This window comes from Neovison vison, chromosome 4, assembly GCF_020171115.1.
Source record: "Neovison vison isolate M4711 chromosome 4, ASM_NN_V1, whole genome shotgun sequence".
In the NCBI taxonomy this organism is placed as follows: Eukaryota; Metazoa; Chordata; class Mammalia; order Carnivora; family Mustelidae; genus Neogale; species Neogale vison.
Window position 1 is genome coordinate 198,774,609 of NC_058094.1, and position 12,673 is coordinate 198,787,281.

Sequence of the window (12,673 nt, forward strand, 5' to 3'; positions counted from 1 at the left end):
CCTCCTCTGCTGTCTTTGACTTGAGGTGGTTGAGGGATGAGCACACAGTGTGGAAGCTCTTAAGACGTGAGGGAGTGGAGGGCCACTGCCCAATGCCAGTGTGGGCATTTCAGACTGCAAAGAAGCAGAATTCTCTCCATTAGGGAGATATCTGGTAGGTTTTCAACCAAAAAAGTATGAAAGACTTATTAGAGTTTGGTTTTTCTTCTTTAAACAACAAATGAGAATCCCAGTGCAGAAACTTTTTTATTTCCTGGATTATCAAAACTTCCTATTTTAAGCTCTAACCACTTAATTTCATTTGCTTTCTGGTGATCTCTTAACTACAGGAAACAGGTCTATGTAGATCTAGCATAAACTTAAGATAATCTGTCAGGGAGAGTGTAACACAGTTAGAGCCTGCCAGGACTCAACACAGCCCATCAAGACCTACCTACTTCTGCTGAGTCGTACAGTGACATGGGAGAGAAAATGGAATCGTGGGAAGCAGGTGGAGTGTCCATCTAGCCTTTAAAGGTTGTGAATTTAGAGATAGTGCAGTACAGGATGTAAACACCTGTGTAATGCAGATCTACAAATCTCCTTTGCTAAAAGCAAAGCACCTGATAAACTTTTTTTTTTTTTTTAAGATTTTATGTATTTATTTGACACAGAGAGAGCACAAGCAGGGGGAGCGGCAGGAGGGAGAGGGAGAAGCAGGTTCCCCGATGAGCAGAGAACCTGATGCAGGGCTCGATCCCAGAACCCTGAGATCATAACCTGAGCCAAAGGCAGATGCTTAACCAACTGAGCCACCAACGTGCCCTGCATCTGATGAATTCTTGCCTTGTTGACAGTTCAGTTGCTACTAAAGTAGGCAAAGCCCGAGAGTGATTAATATGTTGAATTTAATTTTTACCAAAATGGAAGAACCTTAAGAGAAGGAGATCATGTTATCTTATAGCTCGTTGTAGTAAAAGAAGGGAACATGAGTCATAGACAATTTCCTGAATCTAAGAACAATTGACAACAAAAAGCTTAAAGCTATAGCCTTTTTTAAGTCAGAGGAAAGATAAATATAAACCTCTAACTCGAGATTCAGTGAACAACTTTGTGCTGACTCCATTTGGCATAGAAGATGCAGACATTTTTAAGTGGAAATGATTTAAAAAAGATGGGAGATTCTAAATGGTGACATTATAGTTATTCCCAATGGAAAAAAATGTAAAGGAAACACAAATGATATATTTGTATGCTTGTATATTTTTATATTTCATATACAAAAGGTCAGAGTGATGAATCATTAAATAAACATATACAAGTGGGGTAGAAACCTGTAGGCAGGTAGTTAGGGTTGCTCAAGTCCAGAGGAAGCTAAAGTCTCCAGCCTTCCCTTGTGAAGTTGTTTTCCAAGCAAACTGGCAAAGAAAGTATAAGAGAATGACAATAAAGGAATCAGAAGCAAGCAGCACGTTGGCAGTACAGGATGGTGACAGGGACCAGGCATTGCCAGACCAGTTCTGTCACTAGTTAGATGGCTCTGAAGCATATCATTGAGCTTCTCTGATCTTGTATTTATTTCATCTGTAAAATAAAAGATTTTTGACCTTCACAGATGTGTGCTGTTGTCCAGTTCTTTGATCCATCTTGCAGAACTCCTATTTGGAGAAGATAGTAATGTGTTAATAAATGGATTAAAATATACCTTTATTCGTTCTTATTTACTACTTGCCCTCAATAATTTTGATTCTTTTTTTGCTTTTTTAGAATTTCAACAAATAAGTCAATCACAGTAAAATTCTAGATGATTATGTGGTTTACTAACATTTAGGAAAGAAAGGTGATTAGAGATCCAACATGGATTTACTAAGGAAGTTGTGCTAAATTAGAACAGTTGAGATAGTGGATGTGAAAATATTTGTAGTCTACACAATAGTCTTTAAATGTTTCTTGTTAATTTAAATAGTTATTTTTTTGTATTTCTGGATTAGAGGAATACCATAGACGAATGTATATATTTAATTAAAATATTTGATAATGTTTTGAATGCTACCTTCTTAGGTACTGTGAAATAACGTAATCATAATACAATTGTATCATTGGTAAATAGTGTGATTTAATGGTATAAGTGGTGTACATAATATCTATTATAACCATTAATAAGTGGTATAATTTAATGGTTTAAATTATATGATTTATATATATATAATACCCATTATTACCATTGATAAATGGTTATACATACATCATTGCAGACCATTGCAAATTTAGGATAACCTCTAGAATAGCATTCCTGGATCCTCTCCTTGGTATTGCCATGGTCAGTATTTTTACCAATCAGACCTTATAGACAAGATAGCACAATTCAAAATCTTGTGCTCATATTTGTTTTAACTATGTGATATTGGCATATTTCTTAACCATTATATCCATCACTTTCCCCATCTATATAAGGAGGGCACGTGGTGTGATGAGCATGGGGTGTTATACGCAACTAATGAATCATTGAGCACTACATCAAAAACTAATGATGAACCAAATGTCGACCTATTGAATTAAAATAAAATAAAATAAAATAGGGCTAACAATAATCCTATCTCAGAGGGTTGCTCTGAGGATTAAGTAGAATAATGTGTATAAGTGATTAACACCAGTGCCTGGCAAGCTTAATAAGCCCTTGATAAATGTTAGCAGTAATTTCAATGATGATAGTGATCATTTGGTGAGAAGGTATGCTTATGAATTGTATGGAACAAAGCTGTGGGTGGGAGCTTGAGTCAGAATGATGACTAATAGCCTGGAATGATATTCTGAAACCATTAAGCTTTAATGGTTCAGATTTCGTTTTGAGATTTAAAATTTAATGGAATCAAATATGAAATCCTGCTTATAGGTTCATAAATTTTCATGGCTTAAGTAGAAGAGAAAAGACTTGGTTTTGGCTGAAATCAATTTGAATAGAACCTGGGGGTTTTGTTGACCACACAATCATAGGAACAAATAAGGACTTCCAGCTGCTCAACACCAGGGCCATCCTAGCTGTTTTTGAGAGAGGTGTTATGGCTGTAGTTCCCAGACTACATTTCCCCTGAGCTCTGTACTGGTCAGATTTCAGGGTTTTAGAGGATTATTTCCACGTCTAATTCTCATATTTTGAAATCATTCATGGCTTCATAACAAAAATAAACAAAAAATTCTGAAGAACGTATCAGTGGAGGAATTAGAAGTATTTATTCTGGAACAGATTAGGTTTAGAGGAGATATTGTAACCATTTTAATATTCAAAAGGCTGACGAGGAATGACCATGTTCTGTTTTGTCATGGAAGGCAAAACTAGTAATAATTTTTAGATAAGGATTCATAGAGAGAAGAGGAGGCACAATGATAAAAGGCAACTGAAATGTTATGGAAGTTAGTTTGAAGCAGGAGAAGACAGCTTCAGTTAGCCCAGGATTATAGGTTTGTTTTTAAAATCTTTTTAACTTAGTTATAAATTAGATATAATAACTTGCACAAGTCTGGAGTGTAGAGCAGGGTGACTTTTCTCTTTTATAAACACATGTGTTATCACTACCCAAGATAATAGAACTTTCCATCATCTCAGAAAGTTACCTCATGCCACCTTCTGGCCAATAACTGCCTCCTTAATCCAGAAGTAACCATTTTTCTGACCTTTATCATCAGATATTAGTTTTGCAAACTTCCTGCAACCACTCTGGAGCACTGTTCACCAGTTTAAATGTATCTATTTTTGGACTCAGCAGTTTCATTTCCAATCACATATCTCAGAGAGTGGTCAATAACTTTATTCATAATAGCCCGAAACTGGTAAACAACCCAAATAGCCATTAGCAAGAGAACAAACATATTGTGGTATATCCACACAATGAAATACTACTCGGCAATAAAAAAGAATAAAGGATTGATACATGCTACAGCATGGGATGAATTTCAGAAACATCACTCTGAATGAGAGAAGTCAGACATGGAAGAGCACATACTCTGTGATTCCAGTTACATGAAGTTTTTAGATTGTAGAAATCAAGATGGTAGATTTCATGACAATTGGATTTTGAATACCTAAGACAGTTGGAGAAGGTACTTTCCCTTTCAGAAAAGGACCTGTATGAAATAGAAGATGGCCCAAAAGTGGAAGGAAATGTAAACTAAAGCCTGGAGTTCAGCTTTGCTTAAGTGAGAAACATTTATTTAGCATTCCTTGTTTTGGGGATTATGTGATATGTCATTATTTCCTTTTTTGTATTTGAATTCTTTGTTTGGTTGTTGACGTTTGTTTTATTCTTCCTGAAATTTCTTTTTATTTTTTCCCCTTAATTCTTTTATAAGAGCAAATATCTATGTCATTATCTAAGAATATTTTTTTCTCTTAATATTATATATTACATAGCATCTACTTTCTTTTTAAAATCACTCTTCCTGGAGCATCTAACCTCCAGCTCAGATATGGTCCAGTTGATCTCTAGGCCGGTTTCAAAGCTGTTTTTTTTTATTTTTTTTTTATTTTTTTATTTTTTTAAAGATTTTATTTTATTTATTTGAGAGAGAGAGACAGTGAGAGAGAGAATGAGCGAGGAGAAGGTCAGAGAGCGAAGCAGACTCCCCATGGAGCTGGGAGCCTGATGTGGGACTCGATCCCGGGACTCCAGGATCACGCCCTGAGCCGGAGGCAGTCGTTCAACCAACTGCGCCACCCAGGCGTCCCTCAAAGCTGTTTTTATACTGACTTCTCTGAACATATTCCTTTGCTAATAAGAACATTATTTTTTGTAGCTAACATTATTTTTTATTTTTTGTAGCTAACATTTTTCTCATTTTTGGATTCTTTTTCTTAGTTAAAAAGGTTTTAATTCCAGTATAGTTAACATACTGTGTTATATTAATTTCAGGTATACAGTATAGTGATTCAATGATTTTATATATTACTCAGTGTTCATCATGATAACTGTACTTTTAATCTTCTTCACCTACCATCCCTGTGGTAACCATCAGCCTGTTCTCTAAAGTTAAGAGTCTATAATTTGGTTTGTCTCTTTTTTTCTTTTAGTTTCTTTGTTTTCTAAATTCCACATGAATGAAACCATATGGTATTTGTCTTTCTCTGACTGACTTATTTCATTTAGCATTATACTCTCTAGATCCATCTATGTTGTTGCAAATGTCAAGATTTCATTTTTTTATGGGTAGTAGTCCATTGTGTGTATATACCACATCTTCTTTATTCATCTATCAGTGGACCCTTTGATTGCTTCCATAATTTGGCTATTGCAAATAGTACTGCAGTAAACATAGGGGTGCATCTATCTTTTCCAAATTAGTGTTTTCATATTCTTTGAGTTAATACTCAGTAGGGGATTTACTGAATCATGTGGTAATTGTATTTTTAATTTTTTGAGGAATGTCCATACTGTGCTTCACAGGGGCTGTTTCATTTTGCATTCCTACCAACAATGCATGAAGCATCCTTTTTCTCTATATGCTTGCCAACACTTATTTCTTGTGTTTTTGATTTTAGTCATTCTGACAGGTGTGGTTTGCATTTCCCTGATGATAGAATGTTGAGCGTCATTTCATGTGTCTGTTGGCCATCCAGATGTCTTATCTGGAGAAATGTCTCTTTATGTCTTCTGCCCATTTTTGATTGGATTATTTGGGGTGTTTGTGTGTTGTATAAGTTCTTTATGTATTTTGGATATTAACCCTTTATCTGATACATCATTTGCAAATAGCATCTCCCATTCAGGAAGTTGTCTTTGAGTTTTGTTGATTGTTTCCTTTGCTGTACAGAAGTGTTTTATTTTGATGTAGTCCCAATAGTTTATTTTTTGCTTTTTGTTTCCTTCGCCTGAGGAGGCATACCTGTAAGAGTGTTGCTATGGCCAATGTCCAAGAATGTCCACTACCTGTGCTATTAGGATTTTTATGGTTTCAGATCTCATGTTTAAGTCCTTAACCCATTTTGAGTTTATATTTATGCATGATGTAAGAAAGTGGTCCATTTTCATTCTTCTGCATGTAGCTGTTCGGTTTTCCCAACACCATTTGTTGAAGGGACTCTCTGGATTCTAATTCTTAGAAGGACTTTTTGGTAATAATGGTAACTGCATGGCACTTACAAAAGACAGGGACTGCATAGTTAGAGCATATTCATACAAAACTGGACTTAGAATGATTTTGAAGTTTCTTCCTCAAAATAAAATTTCTGGATAAATTGTAAGCAATACTGGAAAGCAGCTGATATTTTTTTTTTCCTGCTCAAAACTTCTGATACTACTTGTTTTCATCACTATTTTTTTTAAAGATTTTATTTATTTATTTGACAGAGAGAGATGACAAGTAGGCAGAGAGAGAGAGGAGGAAGCAGGCTCCCTGGTGAGCAGAGAGCCCAATGCGGGACTCGATCCCAGGACCCCGAGATCATGACCTGAGCCGAAGGCAGCGGCTTAACCCACTGAGCCACCCAGGCGCCCCTGTTTTCATCACTATTATTAGCCACTCCATTTCCCTTACCATTCTGTCCATTTCCATAGTGGTAAAAGCATAAAATCATAGCAGGCAGACAAAACTACAGAGAGAGAGAACAGGTTAGTGGTCACGAGGGTTCATTTAAAAAATATCTTGTAATCAAAAACCTTATTTGAACAACAAGAAGCTTTACCTACAGGGAAACTTAGGATCAATTTCTTTAGAGTGATTCATCATTTTTTAGAGACAACTGCCATTGTCAAATAGATGAATTGTTTTGACAGAATTAAAAGGAAAACATTGAAACTATCTAAATAAACAAGTTATACAAGGATTTTTTTTGCATTTTTAAAATTTTTGTTAACAATGAGAGCAAAGTAATTTACTTGAGTACAAAGAAAACAAATAGAATCAACATGCCACTAGTGGAGAATGGAGTATTTACATTTCTCCCTCTTACCATTTGATATTGATTAAAATATATTTTTGATTATTTATTTATTTATTTTTTTTTTTTTTTAAAGATTTTATTTATTTATTTGAGAGAGAGAGAGTGTGAGAGAGAGCATGAGCGAGGAGAAGGTCAGAGAGCGAAGCAGACTCCCCATGGAGCTGGGAGCCCGATGTGGGACTCGATCCCGGGACTCCAGGATCACGCCCTGAGCCGAAGGCAGTCGTCCAACCAACTGCGCCACCCAGGCGTCCCTGATTATTTATTTTTTAAGCATTACACCTGTGCACGTATACTAGGAGTAGGGGTAAAAAATTTTTATGGGAAAAGCACACTATAGTAATTGTAAAGTTGCAGAATTCTGTTGCATATTTCTAGTTGTGTGTATTCTGCTCATGGGCATGAGGGGGCCTGGTTCTGGATTAAAGATCATCTTTGATTGGACATCTCTAGTATTTTGCTGGAACCACTGCAGTTGTATGTTTTTCTGCATTTCCAACTGAGTGAATGTGTCACTTTTCTTGTTTAGGGAACCATCAAAACACAGTCTGATTTTTCTAATGTAGAAGCCAAATCCTTAACAACAGGTTTTCTTTAATTTATCAAGTGAGGCTCCATCCTGTGTGTTGCCAGCTCCAGATAATTATGTTCATCGTATTCAGCCTCAATTCGTGTCTTGAACTTTTCATTGGTCCCTATTTAGGGAAAACTGTTAGGGTGACACAGAAGGAACACAGATCATACCAAGAAGAGTGGAAACAAGCCTTGGATAGTTTTTAAATATAAGTCTGAACTTTAAAAGAAGTTCTGAACTTTTAAGTAGAATGGTATCATCTGTAATTTTTTATTACCTTCCAATAACAATCAATGAGTGGACCCTAGTAAGCAAGATACTTGATTCTTGGATTAATTTCCCACTCTGGGAAACAGTTAAATGTTTAGATGTTGGAAAAGCAACAAGACAAATCCATGAGTATTGACATTCTTTTTGAATTCTTAGTCATAAGCACATCATTTTACACTAGGCTTTATGGTGGTGAAATTTTGTTTGAATATAATTTATGAGATCAGGGTTTCAAAGACCTCTTTCCCTTTCAGTTCTGTGTTGGCATTTTCTGTGATTATTTTGTTTTTTATCAGAGGCATTGAAATTTCCTTCAAAGAGAAATTCCTCTTGCTGGGTTTGGTGATAAATACTTATTACTGGCTTAGGGATTGTTTTTCTTTTATGAACTCATTTTCCTCTGTGGTTGTCTGTTGGCTAGTTATGGGACTTTCCTTTTCGTTCTTACTGTAATGTAATTTTTTTTTTTTTTTAGATTTTATTTATTTATTTGACAGACAGAGATCACAAGTAGGCAGAGAGGCAGGCAGAGAGAGACGGAGGAAGCAGGCTCCCTGCCGAGCAGAGAGCCTGATGTGGGGCTCGATCCCAGGACCCTGGGATCATGACCTGAGCCAAAGGCAGAGGCTTTAAACCACTGAGCCACCCAGGCGCCCCCCCCTACTTTTTTTTTTTTTTTTTAAGTTTTTATTTGAATTCAGGTTAACATACACTGCTGTATTAGTTTCAGGTGAACAATATAGTGATTCAGCACTTTCGTAAATACCCTGTGCTCATCCCAACAAGTGCACTCCTTAATTCCCATCACCTATTGCCCAGACCCCCCACCCACCTCCCCTCTGGTAACCATCAGTTCGTTCTCCATAGTTTAGAGTCTGTTTCTTGGCTTGTCTCTCTCTCTTCCTTTTGTTCTGTTGTTTTGTTTCTTAAATTCCACTGTAATGTAATTCTTTCGAAGTTGAAAATAGCCCAGTGAAGAGACTGGCAGAGCATTTCAGGTGGTAAGAGTTTCTCCAACCTAGAGTGGATTTCGCTGCTCTGGGAATGGCATTTCTCTGTCATAGTATATTTGGTTCAGTGTTAAATAAATACTACCCTGTAAGAAATAAAGTTATAATTTAAACACAAATTTTTCTCCATAAGGGACTACCCTCTTTAAATTTATCTATTCTTAGTTGTACTCTGTTCTTTTACTTCCCTTTAAACTAATTGTCTGAATCTGTTACCCACTTCCACCTCTCCATGGTAAATTTTCTGCACAAACTGAGAGGAACTGTTCTCAGAGAAACAAATCAGGCTTCATTTGAAAGGCGGTTTCCCTTCGGTTTGCACAAAAATTGTAAAGATTTTTAAAGATTTCACATATATATCTTTGTATATAAAATTTTTTCAGATATGTTATATATAATAAATGTGTTACCTTTTAAATAAAAAAACTGAATATGAACTTCTTGAAATTTAATGCAAAGGAAATCTGGTTTAAATCTGACCACTAAAAATAATTTATTTAGATATGTTTCTTAAAAAAGATCCAGGTCATATTTTTTTTTCACATTAGTATTTTATACCCTGTTGAGAATTTTTTATAAGTTACATAGAGGTCCTAGCTGCTTTTTATGATATCAGGGGCAATCCTATAATATTTACATTTATATATTTATAGCTATTCTCTGCTTAATTATGCTCAATATATGAAAATCCATATCTTGACTAGAAGATGATTGCTCAAGAGTCAGTCTGGCAGATCTTTTTTTTTTTTTTAGATTTTATTTATTTATTTTGACACAGAGAGAGAGAGATCACAAGCAGGCAGAGAGAGAGGGAGAAGTAGGATCCCTGCCAAGCAGAGAGCCCGATGCGGGGCTCGATTGCAGGACCCTGAGATCATGACCTGAGCCGAAGGCAGAGGCCCAAACCACTGAGCCACCCAGGTACCCGATCTGGTGGATTTTAAACATGAACTATTCTCAAAAATATGAATTACCCTTAGTTTCACTTACTGCCCTGATACATAAGAAGTAGCTGTGTCTTGTATGCATTAAAATATTCTTAATTTATACTTTATTGGACTTACATGATTAAAATGCTAGTAGATTAAAAATAATTGCTGTTTATTTCTGCAGACTTACAAGATTTTCTACTTTCTTTTTCTCTAACAGATATAAGCTTACCAAAGTCGGCCACAATATGCTATACAGCTGCCTTGCTCAAAGCAAGAGCTGTCTCTGACAAGTAAGTGAATAATGACTTGTGCGGTACTAACTGTCTGACTCGACTTAAGGAGATGTGTTGCCTCTGAGGGCTTTCTCTGGAAGTTTCTCTTAGTCTTTGAGACCCCCGCTTATGAGCATGCATTTTCTAAAACCTGCTGATCTTTTCTTTCACTACTAGAAGGAGGGAATATATATCCCCAGGTATCGTAAGGGTGTATGGGTCCCTAAAGAGGGATTTATGTGAAATTCCATACCTCTGAGGTGACTTTTTTTTTTTTTTTTTTTTTTTTTTGCCAGACAGTAGATACTGAAAGGCCTGCTTGGGACTTACACAAAATGCCTTCCTTTTATTCATTTTTTGCGTATTCCTCTTCCTTCAGCAGTCCATGACCTGGTAGTAGCCCTAACAAACATGTGAGATGGCAGAGGGGTTGATCATCTTCCATTCTTTGACTCCTCAGTTCCCAACTAACTGCCACCCCAGGGTCTGTTGGCTTTGAGTTGTCATCTCAGTGGGACCTTTGCCCATTTCATTCAGGCAGGTGACTTTGGCCTAGAGAATTTCCATAAACACCCCAGATGACTGGCAGGTGAAAGAGAACAGTTGGCTTAACTGTTCTTGAGTTCACAAACGCTTGTTTCCCTGATACAATCCCTCTGAAGCACTGAAAAGCAGATCCCAGGAAAAGAAAACAGCCTCTGCTATGTCAGACAGGTTTGCTGTTAAGTGTGTGTGCACTTCAAGACCGAAGTAATTTTCTTTCATTCTTTTTTATCCTGTAGATCGCCAGTACCTACTGCAACATCTTTTCTCCCTACACAGCGACTCCAGCTTGGGAGGGCAGGGCCAGGGTTGTCACAGCTTCCCCTGTGGTGTCTGCCTGCCAAGCACAGCTCTGGAGTTAGCCCTGGGTGTGAGGTGAGAAAGAGATTGCATGGTCTGGTTTTTTTCATTCACTCGGGCAGGTGTCTCGCCCGCAGTTTGGGCACGCACACCCCCTGCCGGAACGGCCCCAAGCAGGCTGGCCTGCGGCGGACGCTGCCTCGCAGCACTGACATTGGGTTGGGAGCCTCCTTGAAAATTCTCCCCAGTTCTGTTTTTAACCAAGTACGCTCTTCTGTAACCTAGTTTTCTCTTTTGCCTACACTGTCTGCCCTCGTCAGTCCTATCCCCTCCCCTGACCTAAGCAGGTACCTCCTAGAACATTTAGATTAGCTATTTAGACAGATAGACTTGACAGCCGAATTTAATTCCTGCCAAGATTAGATGCAAGCACGCTTTCTGCTTCTGCTGGGGTTTTTGTTGGCCTCGGTCTTAGGGGTCACTCAGAGGTTCCATGTAGTGGAGGTTTGGAGAGCTCATGCCATTGACTCGCTGTGGTTTTATGGGCCCTTGATGTGTAGACGCCTTTCCGGGTTGATGCCCAAGCAGTGGTCCCAACTGGATGGTGTTTGTCTTTCTGCTTTTCAGATTCTCTCCCGAGGCTGCATCTCGGCGGGGGCTGAGCACAGCAGAGATGAATGCAGTAGAGGCCATTCATAGAGCTGTGGAATTCAATCCTCACGTGCCAAAAGTGAGTCTGTGGAATCCCCACAGGAGCTCGTTATGATGGTAGAGAAAGTGTTCAGGGACCACAATGTCATGTCTTGAATACATTCAGTAGAAAAAAATGAATTGCAGCCATTGAAGGTTGAGGCCCTGTATAGTCCATGATTATCAGCATCATTTTTAAGCAAAAGCTCTATTCAAGAGGCTTTGGGCCGATTTGGGGGCTTTATATAATTAGGGTAAATTGATAGACCTGGCTTAGGCAGGTCAGGCCAGGAAGCCTGAAATTGGCAAACCACAGAGATCCCAAGAGTGTTGATGCATTTGATAGGAATTTCACACCAGTTACAGTCTTAACTTAAACCCAACTTGGGAAATGAACCTAGTTTTGAATATAAATGGTAAAAAAAAAAAAAAATACTGATTAATGTGACATTCTGTGTCTCTATAAATAAATAATTGTTAATCTATTGGCAAGAAAATAGGAAGGAGAACCTCAAAGTATGAAGTAGTATTTTTCTTTTGACTTGTGAGTGCCATTTTAGGAGGTATACTTAGTAGGAAATGTTTATCTTAATTTTTAACCACATGATTGACAATACCCAGTGTTTCCCATATATTTTGTTCTTGAATTTTATTTTGAAAGGGAGTCAAATCACAATAGAGGATATTTCTGTAATCTTTTATTTAGGAGATAGATGTGTATTTATAATTTACCTGTATTTGAGTACCTGCTATGTGAGAGGCACATTGCTGAGTGCTATTTTCTGCTTCGCAATGTTATAAAGCACATTTTGACCTCTGGGAACACACAGGGTATCTCAGGCATAGTTGTCTTTCAAATTTCTGAGGAAGAGTTTCACTGGCAAAAAATGACCAAGGAGGGCTATTTTGTTTTCTTACAGTACTGTTGCAAGAGGGTCGTGTATGTGTGCATGTGTGTGTGTATGTGAGGATTTGTAGAGTTACTACTTTTATTTATTTTGTTGATAATCTCAGTGACAGAGATAGGTGACCTAACATCATTTCTGAGCTTTGACTCAGGTCATGCTCGTTGCCTCACAAAACAGAAATCCGAACAATGGTGCAGAGTGCCACAGCTGGGGAAGGATCCCCTCTAGTTCCAGTGGATAGTGACCAACATAGTACTTGTA

At 37.5% G+C, this 12,673-nt stretch overlaps 1 protein-coding gene across 8 annotated transcripts in view; it reads left to right on the forward strand.

Moving 5' to 3' along the window:
• Positions 1–12,673, forward strand: part of ST7 (suppression of tumorigenicity 7) — a 241,948-nt gene that overhangs the window by 191,754 nt on the left and 37,521 nt on the right. For all 8 annotated transcript variants that reach the window (XM_044246428.1, XM_044246430.1, XM_044246427.1 and 5 more), the window contains 2 exons: positions 9,917–9,989; positions 11,442–11,544. In XM_044246428.1, the coding sequence (XP_044102363.1) occupies positions 9,917–9,989; positions 11,442–11,544 (176 nt within the window). The remainder of the gene's footprint in view (positions 1–9,916; positions 9,990–11,441; positions 11,545–12,673) is intronic.